Below are 27,567 nucleotides of genomic sequence, written 5' to 3' on the forward strand. Positions count from 1 at the left end.
GTTCAGCGTGTTGTGCTTTCTGAGATGCTTTTCTGCTCACCATGTTTGTAAAGTAGTAAAGTTACCATACCATATCACACCATATCAATGTTGTCAGCTCAAACTAGTCTGGCCATTCTCCTCTGATCTCTCTCATCAACAATACACTTGTGGCTGCAGATCTGATGATGCTGAATTCCCCACCCCATTCTGTGTAAATTGTAGAGACTGCACTGTGGGGAAAATCCCAGGAAATCAGCAGTCCAACAACCATGCCACTGTTAATGTCACTGGGATCTCATTTTTCACATTCTGATGATTGATATAAACAATCATCTTATAATCTTGACCGGTATTTGCATGTCTTTATGCGTTGCCCTGCTGCCACACGATTGTCTGATTAGATAATTGCACGAATGTGTTCCTCATAAAGTGGTCAGTGAGTTTATGAGGCCATTTTTAACTATGGTTTTATATTGCCTTTAGCAGTTAGATTCATACCAGATAAAAACTTGAAGGAACCGTTTGTTATTCACTTGAGTGGCGGCACGGAACCCATCTCAGGTGCGTGAGGAAAAACAAGTAAACAACGCGATTGCTCATTCGTTCCTCTCCACTTTACTCGTGCACTCTGACCCCGAGCGCCCGGATCAGATCAGACGAGTTTATTATTTCCCCGCGCGGGCGCTGTCTTGTTGTCGTGTCCTCGCATTTGCGCCCGAGCAGCGCGCGGATAGACGGACGAGCGAGTGTGTCAGTTAAAATGACACGCGCGCCACTTCGCCGCGCGCCCGATGCTCTCATCACGTCGCCGCGCGCGCGGCTCGGGGCGCTGTGAGCGAGCTGAGCTGAGCTGAACTGAAGTGAACTGAGCTGTCCCGTGCACCGCGGTGACACACAAACACACAGCCCGAGTGACGAGTCAGTGATGAGAGTGAGTGACTGACGGAGGGCGCCGGATTTCTGTCGCGCCTCGTTCTCATGATCTCCAGCTGCCACATCAAAATCCGCCGTCAGTTACATTTAAGCGGCAGATGGGCGCGCGACAATCTGCCATACATTAAAGGAAAGATTCAGAGTAAAATCAAGTTTACACAGTTTCCAGCTGATCAGCTTTATTTAAGCTTTGCTCCAGCATACGACCACTAATTAGAATAAATTATTACTATTACTATGAATACACTATTAAATGTATTCATTATTTAAAGACATTAAATCTTTAAATAAGTTCAATCTTTTTATTTATTTATTTATTTATTTATTTAGGGAATACCAGTGATGTTAATTGGTATTTAATGTAAAAAGCAATGACAGAATACTAAAAACAATAAATGTATTGAGATAAGAATGTCAAAGCTAAATGACTCAAATATACAATGGGCTAAATTTGCAGTTTGTGTGAACGCACTTCATTGGCCAAACATAAAATGCTATAGCGCTCTCTGCTGGTTAACATTTATACCTGCACCAAGTTTAAAAAAAAACAAAACAAAAAAAACGCTGTAATAAAGTACATAGAGGTTTCCCTTTCAGAAAATGTTCCAGATAACACCCTCTTATAGCTAGAACTGTTAACCATACAATAACCTTAAGACGTCTGTTTTTAAAAAGAGTGCAACCCAAAATTCATTTGAGCTACACAATGAAACTGCATACAGTATGTAATATCTGGTGCAAATATGGACGCTTTGTACTATATTTAGTTCTAAAAACTGAAGTAATTTCGTTACTGCGCCCCCCCCAAAAATATATTTTTTTTAAAAAATCCATGTAAAGATTTCATTCTGAGTGCTGCACTGGAGCAGCATGGACATTTTGACAGCCAGTATTTGATTTCAAATTAAATTGATTAGGCTGATGTCAACAACTTTTTCAAAGCATGACATCCAGTGTGGGTGGAAATGACATTTAGCTAGCAAGGTTTTAGATACACTACACTGCCAAAGTTTGTTGACACCACACCCATATGTACTTGTGTGAACATCCCCCTTTGCTGTTATAATAACCTCCAATCTTCTGGGAAGGCTTTCCACCTGGGAAGGCTTTTGGGGTGTGAGTATTTGTGCTCATTCAGTGACAAGTGTTATTAGTGAGGTCAGGCAATGAGGTCAGGTGAGGAGGCCTGGGCACAGTCGTTGTTCATCCCAAAGGTGTCCAGGGTTGAAGTCTTGTTCTTCCGTACCAATCTTGGCAAACCATGTCTTCATGGATCCTACTTATCCTACTCCCTGTGCACAAGGGCATTGTCATGCTGGAACAGGTTTGGGTTAGACCTCTTAAGCAAAAATGTAATGCTACAGCATACAAAGACATCCTATACAATTGTGTGCTTCCAAACTAATGGCAACAGTGATGGCTGTGATGGTCAGGTGATCAACTTTTTGCCATATAGTGTATCTTTAGACAGACTGAAAGTTGAGGTGTCAAAACTTTTGTGTCTGTTTGAATTCAACCACAGCGACAGTCAACTGAAAAAATACATTTTCTATAACATGTGGTACACTTGAATTGTTTTATTTGGCAGTTTACAGTATATACACAGTACTTTGTTCTTGTGGTCCCTGTGAGTGTGAGTAGGCTACGTTGGTGCTGTTTAACATAACAGCTTTTTGAACAACAAGAAGACACTTTGGGTTTTTTTTTTTGTTGTTTTTTTTTTTACAAAGCCATTACCCAAGGAGAAAGGAAATTAGTAAAATTCACTTTACGTCAGTTACAGTTGAATAATATATGATTAACATAGTAATTACAAATCAAAACTCAGAAAAGGATACCGGACATGACTAGATTGTTAATATGTACTTTGAACATATTCTCATCTCTTAAGCTGTAAATTCACTATAGTCTGTCTTTCCAATAGATGGTAGTATTCCTACCAACTTCAATAGTCCATACAGAAATTGTGCTCATTTATACATCACATTACACAGGCTTGCCTTTGTTAGACACCAGTTGTTTGTAATTTAATATGCACAATTGTTTTTAACAGTTTAATATACACACACAAGCATTCTTCTTTGTGCAGAATCTTCACTGAGATCTCAGTGAAGCTATCGCATGATCCTGGGTGCTGACCTGTCATTACAGACCGTTTTCCTGAGACGCACTCCTCTACGGATGGATTTCAAAATATCGTCACCTTCTGAGAGGGGTGCTGGGTCTTGCTGGCATCCTAGACCAGCCTGGGCATCTGTCGGAAATGGGAACTGGCCATCTCCAAGAGCATGGGCACTAGCCACCAGCTCACCAATCTTCTCTACCAGGCTGTGGCGATTAGCAGCCAGAAGCTGGTCCTCCACTGTGCTGAGAGGCATAGCTCCAGGCTGTTGGACATGAACACGCATCCCAGTGCCTGTGCCCCAAGCCCCTGGGTTAGGCAGGCTCATCCGCTTTGGTGAAGCTTTGAACTCCAGGTTCTCCAGAGATTCCTCATTGTACAAGCTTTCCTCACTGCCATTGTGATCTGGGGGAGGGCTGGGGAAGCCAGGCGAGTCTGGCACAGTTGGTGTCTTGACTGGCACGATAGGAGGACGGATGTGAATTGGACCCACGTTAGACGGGGTGCGTCTCACGCCAGTTTTGGAGGATGGGGTCCGACGAATGGTGGCTGTACCAGAAGATATGGCAGATCCCCCTCCTCCTTTGCCATTGGATCCAGGTGCACCATGGGCACCTACACCTCCAGGAAGCCCTGCGGTGCTTGCAGGTCTCTTGGTCTGAATCATGCGACGGTAATTCTGGGCCAGATTGCTGTTCCGAGGGACAGTAGAAGATTTGTCGAAGTCTGACTGAACATCACAGTCAACATCTCCATTCATTGAGTAGCTGTCATAGTCGGAAACTGTAAAACGATATCAGGGGTCATTATGCATAATAAATGTAGCCAGTCCTTAATGATTAGGTTTTGTTTGTGACAAAATGGCAGATTTTGATATAAATTTCATTAAGAACGATCTTTTACCACATGAGACTTTGCCCAGTTTCTCTTATTTTAATGGAGGTATTTATATTACAGATTACGATCAGGTCCTTTTTAACTGAATGACAGTGTGGATTTCTACTTTAGAGGGTTCTTTACAGAGGAATGTAAAGTTTAATATAAATATACAGATTTTTAAAATAAGTGTTCAGGATATAAATTTTTATATATGGATGTTCGGATGGATGAACTGATGTCCACAATTTCTAAGAATATATACTGGGACAATTGACAAGTATTTTCAATTTTGGTTTCTTATATTGGAGACTCAGTTAAAATATCTATATATTGCTAATCTATATTTTTAAAATTATTACTATTTTCATTACTATAAACTTTCATTACTATATACTATACATACTGTCTAATATACACGTTACTTTTCTATTTCAAAACAATAAATCAGAGATCCCATTTTGTGAAGCTCAACAACCTTTTGCTGCACATCACAGCTATATTCCTTAGTCTTACCCATTGTTATGAATGAATGACTAAGGGAATTTGGCCTGTGTTACCTCATATTTATACCCTTGTGAAACAATAAATCACGGTTGAACAATTTCCAGTTCCTAGTCACCCAGGTGTATTAAAAATCATATCAATTGGAATATATTTCAAGTAGATTTTTCTCATATGAATTCATAGGGGTGCCAATAATTGTTACACACTTATATTTAACAAAGATATTTATTTGATAAACCCGTGTTTTGTTTGCAATTGTTTACTATCCATGAGAGCAGAGTATTTTCGTGAATTTTTTTAACAACAGATCAAAAGGTTAAACAATAAAGACAATTTTTCACAGCCTTCTTAACTCATATTTACCATAGGTGCCAATATTAGTGGAGGGCACTGTGTTATATATATACACACACATATATATATATACTAACCCTTATAATAAACAGAAAAAATGCGTTATTCAACCAACTTTAATTGTTAATATGGTAAAGCGTTCTGTCAGGAAACATTTATTTAACATTTGTAGGAGGAGTCATGAGTGTCAGTGCTTTGTAAACTGTCAGTAAATTTTCTGCCATTGCCATCAGTTCTCAAGATTGAGGGATTTGCACTTTCTGGTTTCTTGGTATCATTCTTGCTTTTTAAAAAAATTATTATTAACTTCAAGAGAGAAAACAGGAAAGAGGAAAGAGTGTTTACAGATCTTATAATGTAACTGATAACAGGAACTGAATTGTTTCATGAACATTTCACAACATTAAATGTAACTATGAATGGTTAAGAGTATGACATATTGTTCATTATTAAATTAAATTAGAATTGTAAAATTGCTATAGCGTAAGAGGAGTAAAACACTTTGAGGCATGCTGTTATAGGACAATAATAAGTTGCGGGATGGTGTGATGTGGGCCAGTGAGAAGCAGAGTTACTCTCGTCACTGACTATGTTTACATGGACAGCAGTAATCTAATTATTGACCTTACTCTGAGTAAGATAATAATGTGATTAAGGTGTTTACATGAGTCGCTTTTAGAATACTCCTGTCATGTTCCCGTTTTACATGTTTTAGAACATAATTAGATTAACAGCCTGCGTCATTACGTCACCGCGCCATGCCGTCCAACATCCCTCCAGAATTTCACGCATCAACATACAGTTCGTCTTCGTTATGGTACCGTATACAGTTTTGGGTATTTTTATTAAATTTTTTTACGAACGCTTTAAGTGCAGTTAATTATTTGTCATGCTATATGTGCTAATAGACAACTGCTTGAAGCCGTGCGCTGTGTCTCAAACCGTGTACTTAGCATCTATATAGTAGCCGAGATGCATGTATTTTTCCCCACTACAGGCCTACAGTAGGAAAGTATGCAGTTTGGGACTCAGCCGAACTCTTTTCTTCGCCGTAAAACGTAAAACTGAAACTGTCGTGTGTGAACGTGTCCTGTCGCAAAATGCGGTGAAAACTCTCACACAACATTCATAATGTGATTAAGGTGTTTACATGTCTGTAATACACGTCCATAATGCGACTAAAACAGGAGTACTCCACCTGTCTTAATTCGATTAGAGCTTAATTCGAGCGTAATTCGACCTTAATTAGATTAAGGTAAGTAAAAATTGCTGTTTACTTGGTAGTTTCTTAATCAAAGTATGGTCTTAATCGGGTTAAGAGTGGATTATTGCTGTCCATGTAAATGCAGGTACTGTAAAGTTGAATTTGAGGCAGCAAGAACCACAGCAATTTTCCAACAAATATAATTTTTAGCACTTTCATTACTTTTTGTTCTGTAATCACACTCCCTATTGTGCTTTATTCCTTAGATATCTTATATGCCCACACTTGTCTTTCTAACTGCCTCTTATCCTCTGAGGAGTTTTTTTTATGCTCTCCCCTCACTATACATTCTTCCTGACATGTCTCATATCGATTGCTCATTCTTCTTTACCTATCTGTTATAGCTCTGCTAAATGTTATACAGCCTTCTTCAAATCAGAAACAGATAGCAAGATGGTTATGGCAGTGTGTCTTTTCATTAATTTTTTCTCTATTGATTTTGCATTAGTCTTGTTGTTTGGCTGCTTAGAATGATAGTTTTTTGTTGATAAATTACAAACAAGTGTATATGTTCCTGCAATTTGCATTCAAAAGTCATAATTTGGCACTCAATGGTACCTATAGCACTGGGTGGTAAAAACCTGTAATACTTTGTAGGTATATATGTGGGTATATGTGAGGGCATGTTTTGAGTGGGGTTACCATGTGAGGGGATCGTATCCTCGGAGCAGGATGGAGTGGTGTTCTGTGTGCTGTATCCACTCGAATACTGAAGGGAGTCACAGCTGCTCTTCTGCTGCTCCATACTCAGACCACGTGTCAGAACCATGGCAAGCTCACTGGCTGCAGACATTGGTTTCCCGTGCTTGAATAGGAGGAAAGAAGTGAAGAGGGATACAGAGAGATACAGTCAAAGAGGGAAAGGAGATATATTTATTGAAATTAATAAGCCATGCAGGGTTAGAAGATCTCATTAGAGTCAAGTTAGTTATTTTCTATGAACCTTGGCACTGATGTTCGTAGGATTCACTCTAGTCCTGTATGGGTCCTCTGGGTGCAGAGATCCTCTTGCTCCACTAGGGGACTCCACGGTTTCACTCCTGCGCTGCGGTACCACCCCCTGCTGCTCATAGTGAGGTACTTTCGACCAGTCTTGCTGCTGAAACAAAACCAAAAAAAGAGCATGTGCAACCAATGCCACCCAAGTGTAAGCAGAGAAGAGCATTTGTAGTTATGTAGTTATGTAGTAATTGCAAATATTAAAAGGGAAAGAACAAGTGGGCGTTACAATGGTGGCAAAATGGAGAGTAATTAATTAAAAGGAAAAAAATGCACATGAAACTAAATTAATTAAATAATGAAAAGTCTGAAAAGCAAAACAGAACATAGAATGTATGAACTAATATTAAACGTGACCAACTGGCCAAAATAAAAACAAACCTTCCAGTGATGAACTTTGGTTGTGGGTGAGGGGGAGTGTGATCCAGGGGAATGATTATAGGATATTAAGGGGAGAGGCCTGATGGAGCCATTGTAAGTGTGAGCAAGGTGGAAAGTAGTAAAGGACGAGCCAAACTGCGGAGATGGAATGACATTTGGTCAGATTGTCAGAATGCTTATGGAGGACAGACTCCATTAAAGTCAATAACAGAAAGTTAAAGTGTAACAGAAGCAAAATCATATACATAAAGTACATGCAGGGTTCTTGCCCTTTCCAGACCCTTTCACTAATGTTTTCAATGGTTTCTTACAAATTGAAGTCATTAACTGATCATGAAAGTGGAAAAAGTGACATGTTAACTGTGTTAGTGCAGAAAATCAGGAAATGTCTAAAAGCAACTCATTTAGAATCTGGAGGTGGTCAGAATTTGACTTTCATAACAGGATATCCCTATTTTTTCCCCTCAATGCTTAACTTCTATACATTTCCAAGCTTGGAAACAGCTGACTTTCAACTCCTGACATTTAGCGAATTTAGACATTTAAACATTATAGACCTGAGCAAGAACCCTGTGTAGGCCAAAACACTAAATCAGACCCAAAAAATCTGAGGAAAAAGCAAAAAACCGAATAAGAAGCAAAAATTGCAAAAGTGTGAAAATGTTGAGTACAAGAACATTTTATTGTACATGGCAATAAATTGCATTGCAGTTTGATACGTTGGTAAGCTTGAGACCAGGGTACAGATTACGGTGTACAGTGTAATACTCACTGCTATGGGAGAGCCACACTCGCTTACAGATTGACAAGTCTCTGATGCTTCAGAGGATGCAGAGCTGGATGATTTCTGTTAGGAAAAACAAAGATGATGCAAATGTTGTTACTTTCATTATGATAAATAGAGACACACTCCTGGAAGTATGCTGTTAAATTTAGATAGTACAACTAGGGTATAGGGTGTTGAACTCAAGGCCTACAGGCCAAAAATGGTCTCACTGCCTTGTAAAATAAAAAAATAATTTTAAAAAATACTGAAAATGGCACTTAGTACCTACTGCTCAACATTTTCAAACTAGAGCAGTAGTATCTAGAATTCACAGCATACTGGTAGCATGTGCCACTGTACAGTGTGAGTGAGCGCGCATCTCACAGGAATGAAACGTTGGGTAAAACTGAAGTCTATCTGTTGCACTGGATTCAAATCAGACCTGTGTCTAAAAACAGTTCAGGTTAGCCTTTAATGTGAATGAATGACTAACTTCAAATCCCAAAGTGCAATACTCAGTGATTTTATAGAGACCTACAAATATGCTGAAAAACAAAAAGTTTATGGAAAGCAAAGACAAAGGTCACTTTAAGGACTAAGGACGTTCTCCTTTTTCTTCTTGAGATGTCTTTCTTAAAGTTACTATATATTTGTAATATTTGGATAATATTACATAAACAGATATAGATATAACTATTATATAGAGATAGATTACAAAAAGCATTAATAATTTTAATACATATTATCACAAAATAGAGCCTAATTATGTAACCTAATCGCCTAATATTTAAATAATTTCTGTTCGGTTCTACTTTCAGATCCAAGGTGTACATTGTTAGAAAAGATAATACGTTTAAAAAAAAATAAAATAAAAAAAATAAAATAAAAAAAATTGGATTTTTGATTCACCTGGCTGGTAATGTCTGATGGCATGGGAGAAGGAGGTTTGGAGTGCATGTTGGCATCATGAGAGATGAATCCAGAATCATGCGAGGAGACGCTGCTCAGGCGATGAGCGCCACCTGGTGGTAAATGCACCAAACTAAAAGACAAACAGAGATTTAAAAAATCCGAGTTTTCTGTAAATTAGGAATAAAAGTGACCCATCGTTGCATTCAGACTTAAATAATTAGCAGTTTGTAATCTTTTAAATGACATGTAATAACCATAATATTTCAAAGAGATCTTAGAAAAATCGTCCTATTCCTATGCAATAGACCGATTAATCCTGTTAGCATTTTTCTGGCTCTGCCTCTAAACCAGAGAAGCTCTGCCTCTTTTCCTTCAAAGGAAACTCAGAAGGGATATTTAGTTTCAGCTAAAGTGGTGGGATTAGGTGAAGACTTGTCAATGTTCAGCAGACTACTCTATAAATAACAAACTGCTCCTTTAATAGATGAAGTAACAACTAAATCCAGAACAAAAAATCCACTGTTTTGCACTAAAATATGAAACCAATAAATGGATTCCACAGCAAGAGAATATATGTACCAGCAGAGCAGTGTAAAAAATTCATTGATCTGATGTGTTAAGCACCTGCACAGGCTGCTCTTCCTGGAGCCAGTACTGCTTGGGGAGGAGGGGGGAGTCTGGTAGGACCAGCTGTAGTCAGAACCCTTCAAGTCCAGAATAACCTAATAAAGAAAATAAATATACACATACAGGGTTTGTACAGCATTTCTACAGTAATATTTCCCCACCACTTTCAAGGTGCATAATCAGTATAACACAGATAAGCATTTAATCTCAAATTACAGTACATCACATGGCTTTGGCCTAAATTAAAGAGCTAATAGCGAAGACAGGAGCTACATTTCTAACTAGATGGAACTGAAAAACATTAGGCCCTGTTTCTGAATGCCTTGTAACAATACTAAATAATTAGCTAACACTATGCTAACTGTCACTATACTAACTGCTACTGGGCATGACTAAGTTTGTGACCCTGACCAGAATAAAGCAGGACAATACGTTTCTGGAAAGCATCCACGGCCCTTGCTTTAAACACAGCCTTTAATGTTAATTTTCCTGCCATCTGACAGCCAGAAGTAGTGGAACAAAGTTAGCAAGCAGATAAGTATTAGATAGCTGCCACTTGGTGACATGCTTTATACACACAAACAATTGACACGCTGGTCTATTTTGACTACCTGCTGATAGTGGAAATTTGTCTCTACCTCTTTAGTCCTTAGTCTGTCCAGCTCCATCACTTCCTCATCTGTACTTTCTGCTATAACAGATCAGGTTCCAAAGCTTCAGCGTTCAGGCTAATACCTCCATCAACATCATAGTGCTTATTATCTTGTTGATCACTAACTAGCCAGGCCGAGTCACTGCTGTAACTCAGCAGAACTTTGTCGTAATACTGCATTGCAGTCTGGGACCTTGAGACACTGAACATAACTTAAAAGTGAAGATTGAGAAGATAAGCCATTGCTCTTTTGTTTTTAGGAGCTAACATTAAAATGTGAAAGTTATCCGTCATATTCGAGATCACAGAAATTTTTTTCTCCTATTCTCACCATTGTAACTTTGCTAGTAATGTCACCATGTGATGTCAGAGCAACAGACAACCACTAACTTCTCAAAATAATAATTAAAACACATCATCAACCAGCAAATAAGCACTAGCATGTCTAAGAACATCGCCAATACTTTAATATAAACATATTTCTTGTGTTTCAGGGTGAGTTTTTCTTTAAGTAGCTACAATATTACGAAATTGTAAAAATGGTATTCAGTCAGCTTAAAATGGAAAACAGATTTTCGAGTCGTTTATTCAGAGCAAAGTTAAATTTTAGTATTTATAAGATTTTTAAGCATCTGTATGAAGCCTTACAATAAGTTCTGAGAGTCTATACTAAAGAATCTAAAAGAGGGTCTGGCCATAATGGTAAATGTGTAAATATAAGTACACCCCATAGAAATTGTTGGCTTTTTTGTCATCTGGACAAGAAAACATTTGGTCCTCTTTGAAACAGTGCCTATTAATGAAGGTGATATACTTGAACAAAACCACAAGGAAAATTACCTTTTTCAATCATTTATTCAACAGAAATATCAGGCTTGCTGGAATTTTTTTACCACTCTTTCATGCAATATTCTTTCAGTTGCGAGATGTTTGAGGGTTTTCTTGCAAGTACTGCCCGTTTCAAATTCCCCCACAACATTTCAATGGGATTCAAATCTGGGCGTTGACTAAACCATTCCATAAACCTCCATTTCTTCTTTTTGAGCCTTTCCTTGGTGGATTTGCTCGTGTGCTTAGGATCATTATCCTGTTGAGAAGTCCACTTTCGGTTCAACTTCAACTTTGACAGATGTCCTCACATTATCTTCAAGCACTCTTTGATATGATGCAGAATTCATAGTTGAATCAATGATTGCAAGCTGTCCAATCCCTGAAACAGTGAAGGAACCCCAAACCACATGTCCTGAAGCACAATCGTGCTTCACAGTTTGTATAAGGTGCTTCTCCCGAAAAGCTGTCTTTCATCTGTGCCAAACATGTCAAAACTCTCTCTTTGATTCGTCTGTCCAGAGTACATTATTCCAAAAGGTCTGGTCTTTGCCTATATGCTCAGTGGCAAACTGTAGTCTTGCAAAGGCTTTTTCCTGGTTTGCCTCCCATGCAGGTCAGGTTTATGCAATCTCATTCTGATGGCAGAAGCATGCAAAACTTTCTATCAGATCCTGTGATGAAATTGTGGGGTTCTTGGAGACGTCTTTTTGCATCAGATGGTCTGCTCTTGGGTTGAATTTCGTTTGAGATCTGCACCACTTGAAGATGATTTTCCTTACAGTGGAATGATGTATTTCAAATAATTTGGAGATCTTTTTAAATCCCTTTCCAGACTGATTAGGCATCCACAACTGTTTTCTGAAGGCCTTACAGAACCCTTTAGATCTTGGCATGATGACACTACACACCTCAATAACAAAGGGAACACCAGACACTAGATATGAGAGGGGTATAAATAAGACTGGTTCCACCTGCAGTCCCTACGCAGGTTCTAATCACTGGCATCTTAAAATCTTGATTCTAATTTTATGGATTTGAAGGTGTGATACATGTAGGGGTATACTTACTTTTTCTATATGATTGATCTGGTTTTTTTTTGTTAATTTAACTATCAAATGACACATAAAGTTGACCTTTTGAAGAGTGCATCACCTAGGCGCTGTTTCAAAGAGGATTTTAAAAAAAAAATTAAAAAAAAATTAAAAAACAATTTCCATGGGGTGCACTTATTTTTTCACACGACTATGCACTTTTCTCTCAGTGTATTGCATATGAGCACCTGTTCACTGGCCTCTGGCAGTTTATGTGGATCGGTGGTCAGCACAGAAAGATCATCCATAATGGCCTGGAGATGAGTAACCTCTCCCAGCATAGAGATCTCTCCATTCTGAAAGTCAAAAAAACACCCGATCAGTTCAGACGCTTCATACTACACCCCATATTTCAAGGCATGATTATGCTGCCCAGTGTTCTCTAGACTCACCACTACAGGTTGAAAGAAGCTAATGAAGTTGCAGTAGCGGCCCCTCTCTTCAAGGAGGGCTCGGCGCACGGCTTGCTTCTCCGTCTCCTCCATCAGCAAGTACATGTCACTCACATCCTGCATAGCACTGTCCAACTGAGGCTGCAAACCTCCTCGACCTGTAAAAGATAAACAGGAAAAGAAGAAACAAAGAGCAGGTGAGGCCTAATGGATAAAAAGCAGAAGCAGATTATAATAAATGGAATCATGGAATACTAATAGGGAGACACTGTGCATGGGTAGATCCACAAAACTGCAATATTTACTGGCAGGCAGCATTTATGATCAGTGAGAACATGTGAGATATCTGAAGAGTATGTTAGGTAATATGCAGATATACAGATGTGGAATGTCAATATTAAGTCAAAGTATAATCAGCTTCCATGCAGGAAACTTCTCTTTAACTCTGGACAGTTAAAGAGATAATGAACGGCAAATTGGTGGATCTTTATCCACCAAGAGATTAGAAGATATTAAATACAAACACCAATAAAATGAAAAAGACACAGGATGTGACAAAGACATACACTACAAGCATCCTTCAATGGCAGTACAGTAAAGATGGGTGATATATTATCGTTTGCGATATACCGGTAGAAATTCTCTGCACAATAAGAATGAGCCTTCCCGTGATAATAACGATAATGCCTAGGTGATGACGTATTTCTGTGTGCGACCCTTTCTCAGCTCACGTGCAGAGAGAAAACAAGTATGGAGGAAGGCGTATGTGAAGCTGAGGAGGAGTTTATCGCTAAACGAGGAGCTACCTCTACGATCTGGAACTGATTTGGTTACAGAAAATCAGTTTCACTTTTAGATCAAGGTTAGTGTTTCTGAGGCTCTCAAGACTGCATGCAGCTGTCACTTGTAGCCAAAAACAGTAGTGAATGGTATTATTTTATTTACTTTTTTTTTTCTTTGGATTACTGCACATTTGAGCTTGGAGAAATGCAATTTCATTCTGCCGTGCACTCCTTGTTGCATGGTCTGAGTGACAATAAAGTATACTTTGACTTTGGTTTATATCGTCACTGATATTGTTATAGCAATAAATACCAGAAAATATTCGTGATATAGTTTTAAGTCCATATCGCCCATCCCTACAGTACAGCATACAGAAAATTAAGAATGGAGTAGAGACAAATGTATTCGAGCTAAATGAAATGGTCTACAGGCTAAATACGATAGGTAATAGCTTGTGTTTCAATACATACCTGGGAGTTCTAAAGTTTTTATGGCGCACAGGTCAAGCAAGCAAAAGCATGAGATTGATAGAGAGAAACAGGAAAGATAAAGATAAAGAGCATCAGAGACAAAGGATTGCAAATGTGAGGAAGGATGCAAGAGAATCCAATTGTGAGAAAGTCAAGGAAGCACAAGCATAAGTTCAAAACACAGCACAGATATTGAAAACCTTAATAAAGCTAAAAAAAAACAAACAAAAAAAAAAACAATCTGCTCTAGCTCTCTGAAGTATAATGCATCGTGTTTCCACCAGGGGGTGCCACAGAGCTGAAATTTTTTATCGCACCATTGTAGTATTTGAAGTCATCTCACTTGATTTATACACAGCACTGTTGAATTCGTGAATCTGAAGATGTGGATTAATTTTCTAGCACAGCAGCGCTGAGAGTAGTGTAAGCAATAATCCAAATCACAGGTTTATATTAATACGCTTGTTCTAATGCATTACTGTTCTTTCTAATAGTAACTCATATACAGGGACTTGAATTGTAGATGATCCATATACTCAAAAACTAATAGTAGACAGATAAAACATTTGTTATTTAACAAAGATAAATGTTCTGTAACATTTATGTAATGATGGAGTCTTAGCACTTTGTAACGGTTGGAGGTAAAGCTGTAATTTTAAGTTTTGCACAACGAGAGGGTCTTTAAGATGGAAGACTTTGCACTTTCTTGTTTCTCAGTAACATTACAAGCAGCATTTTTCTGTCTTAACGTAAACATTGGCAAATCGCTATGGTATATGAAGATTTAAACACTTCTGGATGTGCTGCTATTCGATAACAATCCACTTCAATGTGTGAACACCACATACACACCACACCACCCCAGCGTGGATTATTTTCCTGTAACAGTGCTTTTATTCCTTATTTATCCAACCAGCAGAAATGAGCAGAGTTTGGAGTCCCATCAGTCTCTAGTGCTAAACACGATGTCCATGTCAGTATTAGCAGAATATAAAATAAGGACATGTAGTTTGGTTTGTTTAATGTGAAGCAAGCGGTTGTGATGGTTAAAAGGAACGGAATGTAACACACCTTTCCGGGCTTTTTTCTGTAGCTTCAGAGTGTCAGAGGACTTCTTCTTGATCTCCTGTCGAGACCGTTTGTATTCTGTAAACCAGAAATAAAAATAGAATTAGTGAGAGAACTGGCATCATTAAGAAATACAGATAAGAAAGATTAAATTCAGGCATCAACCATACCTTTGGCATGATCTTTATCTAGAAGAGCAGCTGTCTTCTTCCACTCCTCTATCTTGTCTTGGAGTGGTGTGACCAGTTTCTCCATAAGAGCACTGAGTGTGGAGGAATACCAAGGCATCAATAAAAAGTGATGCATAAGCAATGTGGATATAAAAGCATTTCCAGTGTTTATTAGGCCTTTAATGGTAATGTGAGTGTAAATTCACTCACTGCAACAACAAAAAAAAAGAAAAAACCCATCAGCCCCTTTAAGCGGTGGATTGATCGTTGAGAATGTAAGGTCATCTGGACAGTGGAAAATCAATGCCTGGCATGGTCAGCTACTTTTTTCTCGCTCTTAATTGAAGGGGCGGTAGGGCTAAAAGTAATAAGGGACATGATTGCATCGATCACTCACTTGGTGAAGTGTCGCAGTTTGGCCTCAATGCTGCGGTGGCGCATGCACATTCGGGTCAGGGCAGAACCGATGTCCCTGGTAGCACCTAGAAAAACAGGCATAACCGAGCATTAGGCAAACAAGAATCAAACACTGAAGTCATGACCACATACTGTAACCATGAGGCACTAGCTAGAAGGAAAGGCAGGGTTCAAAGTGAAAAGGCCACTAAGCAAACAAAAGGTCATGCAAGGTCAAAGCACTGTACAACAGTCAGATTACAACGTTCTTGTTTAATTTGAAATGTTATAGTAAATGCATCTGAGACACAAATATGGTATCTCTTAAATGAAACAAAATGTGGTCTTCAGTTCAGTTAGAACTCTATGCTATATGACTATTGTGAACTACAACATAGCTTCTCATATCAAGATCAGTACAACACACAAGATAAAAGGTGCAAATAATGTAAGCTGAATTGCTTCTGTAACCATCTATTAGTGTAGATCCTACAAAATGCTCATCTATGTGAGCACCAATAAGTGCTTCGTGACACTGAAGCAACAGAAATATGATCCGAAAATAAAGTCCATATATCTGGGGGAAATCATGCTTGCATGTGTACACACATGTTTCAGTAGCCCACTTCTGCAGTCTGTAACTAATATATATATTTCATAATGTTTAATAGCATTGACACGGCGATGTACAAAAGGTGGGTCCTCCCATTCTCCCTTTCCCCTCGCTCCAGCCAGGTCCAAAGGGAAAAGGAGGGAGCCTAGTAAAGGGATATCCCTCTATTCTTCCTCATGGTGTCTGCCTTTCCTGTCCGCTCTGTTTCCTAAAGATCATTATTTCAGGAGAGAATGGGAGAGGCCTGTGCTAATCTGGTCTACTGCAGCAGCACGCACTGGTAAGCACGCTCAACCTTATTACACTATGTGTACCTAAAATATAGCTTTTTTGTACTACATTTAACTCTGATTATGGGATACTCCCAAAGCACAAAGCATACACGCAGATCTACAGTACAATACCAGTCCAAAATTTGAGTATGCTTGCTGAAAACAACTTCCTGAATTAAATCTGACAATGCAATATCTACATTAATGTATACATACTAGAAAATAAAAGGATGTTATACATAATACATAAAACATAATAACGGGGCGTGCTGTTATAGATAAATAATCTTTGACAATCACAGACACCGGAGACCCTAAATGTTCAATAAACTTCTCATAACATAAAGCTTTCCAAGATTAATGATTATATATTTTTCTTTATTAAATATCAATACATTAAAAAAAAAATCCTGTCTCTGTGAATCTATAAAATGTTACTATTTGCTATAAAATGGTACTATAAAAAATTAATATATTACAACTAGCACATTAATATCCACCCATCCATCTATTTTCTGTACCGCTTATCCTACACAGGGTTGCCGGGGAACCTGGAGCCTATCCCAGGGAACTTGAGACACACGGTGTACCAAACCATCACACACACATACACACACTATGGACAATTTGGAAATGACAATCAGCTTAGAGTGCATGTCTCTGGACTGGGGGAGGAAACCGGAGTACCCAGAGGAAACCCCGATGCACTAGGAGAACATGTAAACTCCACGCACATACAGGGCAGAGGTGGGAATCGAACCCCCAACCCCAGAGGTACGAGGAAAGTGTATTAACCACTAAATCCCAAAGTATACTTCGTTTTCTTTACGTGTACGCTAGCATATGTGCACGCATGACCTTTCAAAGTATACTCCATTTCACATGTATGCATACATAGGCGGTCGACGCATGTGCGTTAGGACAACTTGCACTACCCCTCCTGGCCTACAAGAGTCATATACAAATGCAGGTACTTTCTAACCTTCTCGCACAATCTCTCATCCACGTAGCCATCCATTGCTGTTCTAACTTGCACTCGTTTCTCTTCCGTTTTTTCTTCGAGTACCTTGAGAATCAACAGCCCTCGGTCACTGTTGCCACCTTGTGGAACAACTAAACAGTGCAAAAGAATTAAATGTGCACGTGCAACCGTTATTTCGTATGCACGTACTCTGTTGATGAAGAAATTTGCTTCACGCGCATTGTATGCTGTTCTTAGAGTATGCGTAAAAACTGAAGTGTACTTTGGGCTTTGGCCACCATGACTCCCACATTAATATAAACCTGCGAAATTTGAATTACAGCTGGCACTATTGTAAGAGCTGCTGTTAGAGTAGGTAAATCAACACGTTCTGACCAATCAGGATTCCACAGCACTGTGGTATAATCTGTTTTGTGCTGTGACTCACTGGGTGGGACATTGACTGCAGTCCTACAGCCCAGGTGACATTAAGAGGAAGGAAATGTGAAAGGGCAGACAGCTGAACAAGGTCAGGATATGGAAAAATGACTCACACCTCTCAATTGTCCTGAACATACATGGAGATACAAAGATTTGCACAGGTAATGTACCAACTCTAAAATGAGATATATCCAGCACTGCATGTTTTTTTGACTTGAAATTGTCTGAGATGGTCAAACGTTTTATTACAAAAACAGACCCCCCCACACCCACCCCCAAACAGACACACCTGCCAGCTTCCCTTTCCCTTCCTCTCCCTCAAGGGATCAGCTGACAGCTCCATCCTGAAAGAGCTCAGAGTCTTCCTGCATCCAGCAGTCCCCTGGCCTTCTGCCCTGACCGGACGCATGCTACTCCCACAGATTTTCCCCGAGTCTGAGATGCGCCATTCAGCATGCTGCCTGCTCCATCCAGCACCTGCCCACGCCTGTGGAAGCCATTTAGCTTCCAATGGGGAGTTGCAAAGGGGTGCAAACAGGTATTCTGGAGGGACTACTCACGTAATTGCTCATGTTCGCCTGTGTCAGCTTATGAACGCATATGGAAAAACTATAATAAAGAGGACTGGAGCTACTTTAACTTTATAAAACTCAAGTGGTTGCATTTTGGGAGAGGAGGATTTGGGACATCTGTTTTATACGTCTGTCCGTAAGTAGAGTTGTAAAAGGGAGCTCTAACCACCAGGACATTTCCCAAACCGCACTTACAATACACGATTTCAAAGCTGATCTGATTCTAATCCAAACTTAACCCAATTTGAGTAATTAGAAGCTCGTGTGATTTCAGCTTATCCGGGAAAGAGACATTTTGCTGACAGAAAGCACATACACGTTACCCATTTTAGCATTGGATCAAACACCAATTTAAACAAATTGCCTCACAGGTGTCTGAAATGATGATCAAATGTGTCAAACCCTTGCATCCATGGAATTCAGAGAAGCTGGAGTCATTTTCTTCTTTACCACAGACTTTCGGTCTCTTTTTCTGTCTGTTCCCTTGGCTCCTTCTCTCCATCACAGACGTGTGTTCGTGTGCAGGTGCAGAAGAGACTGCCAGCCACTCCGGGGCTGTGTGTGGAAGGCTGCAGTCTCCATGGTTTCTCTACATGGCTTGCTGAGGAGTGAATCAATGCCTGGCACTGCAACAGCATGTCAGTGTGAGCGAGTCCAACAAATTTATTCATGGAACGTCGCAGGTCAGCCCCGCTAACTTTCAGCTAGTTATCCAAAATACACACATTAATACAGCCACATAGTCGGGTAAGTGCAGCACAAGGATATAATTATGATCCATCAATTATGAAACTTCAGCCAATATGTACACACTCTGAATGACATTCTGTACACCATATATGTGAACATAGTGTTTTTTCTCATTGAAATTACTCTAGAAGGAGGAATTCATGTCATAAAGACATAAACTAATAGTACACTAGACAGGATTCTTATGGTAAAAAAAAAAATCTGTGATCCAAATTTGGTTGGTTTTTTTTCTATGCCAAATGATCTGAACCCTGATTTTTACCTTTCTGGTAAAGCTATAAAGAGAACCACTCATATGGGTGGAGCCAGAAATAGATCACACTATTGACTGGCCAACAAAGTACAGTGAGAAACTCTTGCTGCATCTGTGTCTTCAAATGTCGAGTGAAGGGTTGAGTGGGGAATTGAAGAAATGATATAAGACTGGTCTGAGGAATCCAATCATCCATCCATCTTCCATACCTCTTATCCTACATGTGGTCACAGGGGAGCCTAGTGATTATCCCAGGGATCTCGGGGCACAAGGAGGGGGACACCCCTGGATGGGGTGCCAACCCATTGCAGGGCACAATCACACACCACAGACAACTTGGAAATGCCAATCAGTCTACAACACATGTCTTTGGACTGGGGAGGAAACCAGAGTACCCAGAGGAAACTCCCCAAGCACAGGGAGAACATGCAAGTGATGTGCACACAGGGCAGAGGTGGAATGCTAAACCCAAACACAGGAGATGCTAGGTAAATGTGCTAACCACCAAGCCGCCATTTGACACATTACAGTGTCTTACCTAATTTGCACAGAATTAATGAAATCTCTATTAAAATGTTCCGCTGTTGTTTTGTCATGTGGTCGCTTGCTCCGGGGTACACACAGACATAGAAAACGAGTGGTTGTCCGTCACTTGCTATTGTAAGCCTAAGGTAAATCAGACCTATGAACATTCTCCACTGTTGTTAGTGTTTGCAATTAACACCTTAATTAATGTCATGAAATCCACCTGACATCACCACACCACAATCTCCATAAACACCTCTTACAGTCTAAAATGAATAGTTCAGGATTTGTATTAGTAACCATAGCACAGTACCTACTGGAAGCGTGCTGTGTCACAGACTGGCTGGTATATGAGTTACATAAGAGACTAGGACTGCTTGTTTGGATAAAAATAGCACGTTGTACTTTCACTGCTAGCAATATAAGCCCAAAATGCCTGGCAGATGCTTCAACATTGGCCTGCTTTCATTTGACCAAAATTATTATTATTATTGATTATACCAATGCCACAGAAAATGTAGCTCTGAGAATCCTCTAATCATGAGACCACAAAACAATATTGTCTGTTAAAAGGCTCACTTACAGGATTCTTGATTGGTATTGAAAAGTTATTTCAGTACTGTAATAACGATTAACAAATTACAGTTTGGGTAACCCTAGAAGGAGAACTCAAATCCAGTGAAAGCATTACTGATCATACTCTTATGAACATACAGCCGTTCAGGGCATGTAGCACGCTGGGACTCAAGCTTAGCTATATCCCTGTGGGAGAGCACTAGTTTGTGCTCCAGAAGCAGGGTCTCAGCTGGCAGGGACAGTTTTGCTGATGGAGCATGGTGGGGAGCAATTCCTCTGTGATTGAAACCCAAGCATGACAAAAATACAGGCTGCTTCAATACTCTTAGAACAAACAAACAAACAAACAAACAAATAAATAAATAAATAAATCCTCTAAATGTAGTATTATAGTGGGGAAATACATACACTTGAAATGATTTCCTCATGTTTGTGATGTTGATGTATACATAAGGATGTGATCGATATGAATGAATGAACTGATTACTTAAAGCTATTAAAAATGACATCATAACAAATCAAAAACTAAATTCCAAACCGTTTAATGCACTCTTTCTTCCCTCAGGGCCTAAATATCTGACCGATCCAACAGAAGTACCCTTACAGATTCTACACACCCACTGGGACGTTCTAATATTCAGAATTCTGAGTGGCGTGAATGACGTTGTGTATAAAGGTTTTCTGGGTACACACACACATTTCTAAACAGTGAGATTTAAAATGTCAGATACTATGTACTATGTTTCACACCGAGACCAAACGTGAGCAGAAGAAGTGGACAGGGGCAGGGAGAGAAAACCGACTGAGTGGAATCATATGGGCCGTCTGCTCTAAATTACTCAGGACTGTGTCTAAGCAAAGAAGAAATTTAAGGGGTGTCTGTGAGTGTAAGTGTGGAAAATGTTTACTCCGAGACTTCCTGCCAAGGGGATCAAGCACTGCTGCTAAAAATACCCCTTACTTCTCTCGTCACTTTCCAGATGTGTTTTGTGTTACCTCTAAAGACAAACACACACACAGTTTTACAAGGGCTTTTCAGACAGACGTATCACAAATGGATCTTGGGAATTTTGTTGCTTCTTTTATTCCTTTCAGCATACTGAACGATCACTAACAGATGATGTTCAAATAAAGTAACAGTTCTACGACTGCACTGTGAAAGGAAGTAACCTGTAATATGTTTATTTCCTATAGCTCTAAGCTATAGCTCCCTAGCTCTGACTGATTCTCCTTTCCTCACTCTCTCCGTACCTTCTTTTTACAGGCTCTGGATAAACAAGCAATACTGTTATTTTCCCTCTGTTCCACCGTTCACCTTATATTTTATATATATATATATATATATATATATATATATATATATATATATATATATATATATATATATATATATATATATATATATATATATATATCTGCGTGTGTGTGTGTGTGTGTGTGTGACATTAGCACCTGTATCTACTCTCGGTTCAACACAGACAATTGACCAAAACATTACCTTGGATTCCCAGCCAGCCTCCATGTCAGCTCAAGAACTCCACACTGAGTCATAATACTCACAACCCACTGACAGTCACCAGACTACTGATTAAACACACACCTGTTCCCAAAGTACACAAGCTTTTAAATAACCCAGGCTCTAACACAGACATTGTGAAGTCTTGTTTGTAATCTTACTCTGGTTTGATCCTTGCTTTGTTTAGACTTTTGCCCATTTAGTACAGTCCAGTCTTCCTCTTTGCCGAGAAATTACGTTTTGTGTTTGTCTTTAACAATGTACTATGTTTGTAGAAAATTGTAGAATTAATGTGATCATTAAACATTCTGTCTCTCAACCTAATATAACAATAAATACATTTGATTTGTTGAATTCATCCTTTTGGTGAGGAGATCAGACTCTTAGTACTATCTTTGTTACTTCATTTCAGGTAATTTAAGAAAAACATTTAATTGTCTATAACAGCATGACTCTGACATTAGTTCTGGTTATAAAGCGCATCACAGGTTAATATTAATGTGCTTGTTCGAATGTGTTATTAGTTCTACAGTAGCAGTTAATTCACAAGGACTTGCATAGAGAACTCTCCACATAATCTAGGACTAATACCAAAAAACTGAACGAAAATGCATAATCGTTGATGAGGTAAAGCTCCTTTCTTTAAGGAAATATTTAACAATTTACGGAAGGAGTCTCTGGTGTCAGTAACTTTTCCAACACAGGAAAATCTTCAGAACAAAGGACTTTCTGGTTTCTCAGCAAGTGCGTTTAAAATGCTGGTGAGTTTACAGACTGCTTACAGCTAATATGTTTGAAATAATAACAGGAACTAACAGAAACTTGTTCTGTAGACATTCCACAACATTAAACACAATAATAACTTGTAAAAAGAATGATAAGTCATTCTTTAATTTATAAGAGACTGGCACAGTGTAGTGGTAATAGAGGAATAAAACACTTCAAGGGCACATTTCTGGATGATTATTGACAGTTAGACCTGGACTAATTCTTCACGTATGTGCTGGTTGTGCGGTCCACTGCTTTTGATTTTCTAAATTGATCTGAATACTTCATGCAGGTTCTAGTCCCATCTAATGTAGCTAAGATGACTGAATGGATCCCAGCCTTCACCTCGAAACAGATGTGTCCAAGGGGACTCGGGGTCACAAGGTGGGGGACACCTTGGACGGGGTGCCAACCCATCGCAGGGCACAATCACACCCACATTCACATACCAATTCACACACTACTGAAAATATGGAGATGCCAATCAGCCTACAACGCATGTCTTTGGACTGGGGGAGGAACCCAGAGTACCCAGAGGAAATCTCCAAAGCACCCCCAAACCCCCACATCTCTATGCAATTTAAATAGGTTACTCAGTACACTTAGCATGTTTTCTGACGTGCTAGAAATGAGTGAAGTGTACCAAGCATGAAGCGTAATCTCCTGTGCCAATTCTCACCCATGCCCTACACTCCAGATGGCTTCTACAGATACGTGCCATCTGCCAGTCCAGAGCACCGGGAAGATAAGCAGTGCACACGCACATACACACACGCACACACACACACACACACACACACACACACACACAAATATGCAGAAAGTCGGACCATGTGTCAGTGCAAGGTAAAGAGGATTACACATCTCTGCATCACTACTGCAAAATTACACTAAAGCGCCTTACACACACACACACATGTTTTTCTGACGGTCCTAGTGAGGACCTTCCACTGATAAAATGATTGATGCGGCTAAGTAATGCTTTGTCTACACTTTCTCAGTAAGAAAGAGGTAAACTTTTGACTCACAAGGTCCCACAAGGTCAAAACTGTCAGATATTCCTTTCCTTGTATAGATATTTGATCCCCACCAAGATATAACAACATGTCCTCACACTCACCTCAAGCAATGTCTAAGCACAAACTTAGAAGACACTAACCCCCAGAGCCATCATTAAAACAATACCCCATTACTATGTCTCCTCTCAAGCAGAGAGATCTGAGACTTTCTCCCAAATCCCCTACCACATAGAACACAAAGCCCCAGATACACATTCAGTGTAACAATACATATATGTATAACAGATCACAGAGCAGCAAAACAATGTTTCCCACAAACGTGAAAACCTGATCCTGGCCCATGATATAAAAGCACACTATATTTTGAAAGTGTACTCACAGGGCAGGAGGAACAAAGGCATTCAGTACAAAGCAGTTTTGAGTAAATAGCCCCCCTGAAACATTTGAACATTTGTCCTGTCTCACAAATATAAACAAACGCAGCTATTCTTAGAGGTCAGGCTCCCAACCATGAGGTGGTCAGAGAGACATCAATCGTTGTGTAGCTCAAGCTCTAATGCACTGCTTTCAAACTACATAAACAACGACCATCACATCATGTCCATAAATATCAGCCTCACGAGGTAGCTGAGCACTTCTGCTAGAGCATAGATAGATAGACAGACAGATAGACAGACAGATAGATAGATAGATAGATAGATAGACAGACAGATGGGTGGATGGACACACACACACACACACACACACACACACACACACACACACAGAGACAAATAACAGATATGCTTTTTATTGATCGACTTTACTTTTATAGCTTGATTTGGAAAACAAAATGAAGAAACCCTAACATCAGCAATACAGATAGCAGTTCACCCTTGCTAGGACCTCTATAAAGCACACAGGGCAGTACACTTACGTCAGCCTTACTGGTTCCACGTCAAGGAGTTTCAACTGAAGGACAAAGCTCATGGGAATTTCACAACACTGACCCATACCCATACCCGTTCTAACAAAGTACAAATTATTTCATCCAGCCGATGCACTGTATGGAGTACAGTGTATTGGCTACACTAGATGGGACTAGAACCTGCATGAAGAAATGCAAAAGCACTGCATACAGCACAACCAGCACATACAAAGAAGAATTAGGCCAATTCTAGCTGTCAAGAAATGTGCCCTCAATTTTTGGATGTACTTAAAGACCAGTCCTCAAAGACTACTGAATTTTAAAGGATAGGACACACTTGCTTTTAACTATGCATATGTATACCCAAGATGGCTGCCACATGTATCCTGCGGTCACTAGGGGCATCCTCAGAAATGAATGCGACATGTCCCTGTGGTGCAATATCAGTGTAAATAGCGGGGGCCGCCTTGCATCATGCGACACTGTGCCCACAACTGACTAAACAAACTATATCATTGTGTCTCAAATTGCATATGTATGTACTGTTCTAGACTCCACTGAGTACTAACTATTATGTTTACCCTTTAAACTTTAAAAACCTCTCACCTAGACTTCAAACCTACCAAAAGGTCTGTTTTGGTTTTCTGGATTTTCTAGACTAGTAAATACTTTTGAATGTAAGGATAAGAGCTGGACCTTCAAAAGAGTTCCCTCAGTCAGAGGTTAACTCACTGTAACACACACTAACACAACTCCGAGCCCAGGTCAGCACTGCTTTAATACCCAAGATCAGTACCAGTCAGCTCATCAAACAAAGTCAAACTCAATATCTGGAACACTTGCAATGTGAAACTGCAAGTCAGAGTAAATTCAAGTATTATCAGGCCCTAAACAAGGAGTACAAACCGTACGAATATTCAAATCAATGATTCAAAAATCTCTTCAGAGTTTCTATCAGGGGAAAAAAATCAGAGACAGATCCTGACCAGGTATAGGCCCAGTGCCCAGAAACAGAGAAACATGTGCCTGCTCAGAAAGGAGAGAGTGTCTGCTAACTGCATAACAAGTAAGGTCAAGACAGAGGTGCACTTATTTTAACCCCCAAATTCCAAACTTTCATCCCAAACTTCACAGACATGACCCCAGTGGTAAGATTACAGATCTTCCTTGGGAGAGGGCACACAACAACTCTCACCTCAAAGCACATGACCACATGTTCCCCCTGAGAGACACCAAGTGACACGTCCGCAGTCCTACAAACATCCCTCCCTCCCCATATCATACCCCACTATCCCTTCTGTTATTACCATTGTCCTTATTGCTGTTACTCTTGGTTTGTTTACTGCTATAGTTAGTTTTCTTTCTTTTATTGCCATTATGACCACTGATATTGGTATTGTTTCTCTTGCTAATGTTACTGATTGTGACAGAGTGAGACAGACAGACAGATAGATAGATAGATAAGCTTGAGTGCTGTGACAAAGTATCCTGATGTTTTCTGTTTTTGTGTATATCTCATACTAAATTACTTCAGAAATTAAAACAAAATACAAGATAAAACAAAGGCAAAAATTCGGCACAGTAGTGAACCTTCCCAGAAGTGGCCGACCTTCCGAAATTCCTTCAGGAGCACAGTACCTACTCATCCAGAAAGTCACAATAACATCAAAGGAACTACAGGGCTCTCTTGCATCAATAAATCTCACTGGTCATGACTCCACTATCAGAAAGACACTGGGCAAAAATAGCATCCATGGAAGCGTGGTGAGGTGAAAATCATTGCTAACCCAAAATAACATTAAGACTTCTTGCCAAAACACACCTTGATGATCCTCAAATCTTTTGGGAGAATGTTCTATGGACTGGTGAGTCGAAAGTGGAACTGTTTGGAAGACAGGGGTGCCATTACATGTGGCGTAAACCAAACACAGAATTTCACAAAAAGAACATTACACCTACTGCGATGGATTGGCACCCTGTCTAGGGTGTACCCCGCCTTGTGCCTGATGCTCCCTGGTATAGGCTCCAAGTTTCCCCGTGACCCTGAAGAGGATAAGCAGTATAGAAGATGGATGGATGGATGGACATTACACTTACGGTCAAGCATGGAGGAGGTGTGATGGTGTGGGGATGCTTTGCTGCTTCAGGGTCTGGGCAACTTGCAATAATTGAGGGAAACATGAATTCTGATCTTTACCAGAAAATGCTACAGGAGAATCCTAAAGTCTTCAGTCTGTAAGGTGAAACTCAAGTGCAACTGGATTATGCAGCAAATCCAAAGCATAGGAGTAAGTCCTAGTGACAGAAGTAAGTGACCGACTGATCTCCAGTTATCGGACAAGTGTGGTTGCAGTTATTGCTGCTAAAAGTGGCATAACCAGATTTTAAGTTTAAGGGAGGACAATTAGTTTTTCACATTGGTGAAAGGTGTTGGATAACTTTTTTGCTTCAATAAAAAAAATTTAAATAAAATAAAAACTGTATTGTGTGTTTACTCAGGTTACCTTTGTTTTATGTTGTCTTTCATTTGAAGATCTAAAACTATTTAGTATGAGAAATACACAAAAAGAGAAGAAATCAGAAACTTTTTCACAGCACAGACACTAGGTAGGTACGTAGGTTTTATCTTCTACCAGGACACACAAATACACCGTGTCTAGTGTGTACTAGTGCGTAACACCATCATTTACATACAAGACGACTCTATAAAATTTGCAAAGAAGCGAGAGAGAATTACTTTATGTCATCAGTAACAGTGACTAATTGTGATGTTGAATGTGTGTCAGTGGGGAGCTGTGAAATGCAAGCTGTGGCCTGA

The 27,567-nt window shown here is 39.6% G+C and overlaps 1 protein-coding gene across 5 annotated transcripts in view; it reads right to left on the bottom strand.

Annotated features, from left to right (window-relative positions):
• Window positions 1-2,477: 2,477 nt before the first annotated feature.
• mtss1la (MTSS I-BAR domain containing 2a) overlaps window positions 2,478-27,567 on the bottom strand; it is a 34,442-nt gene continuing 9,352 nt past the window's right edge. For 2 of the 5 annotated variants that reach the window (XM_047154877.2, XM_017466185.3), the window contains 12 exons: window positions 15,578-15,662; window positions 15,181-15,272; window positions 15,014-15,088; window positions 12,690-12,847; window positions 12,486-12,593; window positions 9,721-9,818; window positions 9,094-9,226; window positions 8,191-8,265; window positions 7,419-7,553; window positions 6,982-7,137; window positions 6,681-6,843; window positions 2,478-3,820 (listed from right to left, as the gene is read on the bottom strand). In XM_047154877.2, the coding sequence (XP_047010833.1) occupies window positions 3,030-3,820; window positions 6,681-6,843; window positions 6,982-7,137; window positions 7,419-7,553; window positions 8,191-8,265; window positions 9,094-9,226; window positions 9,721-9,818; window positions 12,486-12,593; window positions 12,690-12,847; window positions 15,014-15,088; window positions 15,181-15,272; window positions 15,578-15,627 (2,034 nt within the window). In that variant the 5' untranslated portion in view covers window positions 15,628-15,662 and the 3' untranslated portion in view covers window positions 2,478-3,029. The remainder of the gene's footprint in view (window positions 3,821-6,680; window positions 6,844-6,981; window positions 7,138-7,418; window positions 7,554-8,190; window positions 8,266-9,093; window positions 9,227-9,720; window positions 9,819-12,485; window positions 12,594-12,689; window positions 12,848-15,013; window positions 15,089-15,180; window positions 15,273-15,577; window positions 15,663-27,567) is intronic. The other 3 variants (XM_017466186.3, XM_017466188.3, XM_017466187.3) reach the window with 3 other exon arrangements.

This window comes from Ictalurus punctatus, chromosome 4 (assembly GCF_001660625.3).
Source record: "Ictalurus punctatus breed USDA103 chromosome 4, Coco_2.0, whole genome shotgun sequence".
NCBI classification, from domain to species: domain Eukaryota; kingdom Metazoa; phylum Chordata; class Actinopteri; order Siluriformes; family Ictaluridae; genus Ictalurus; species Ictalurus punctatus.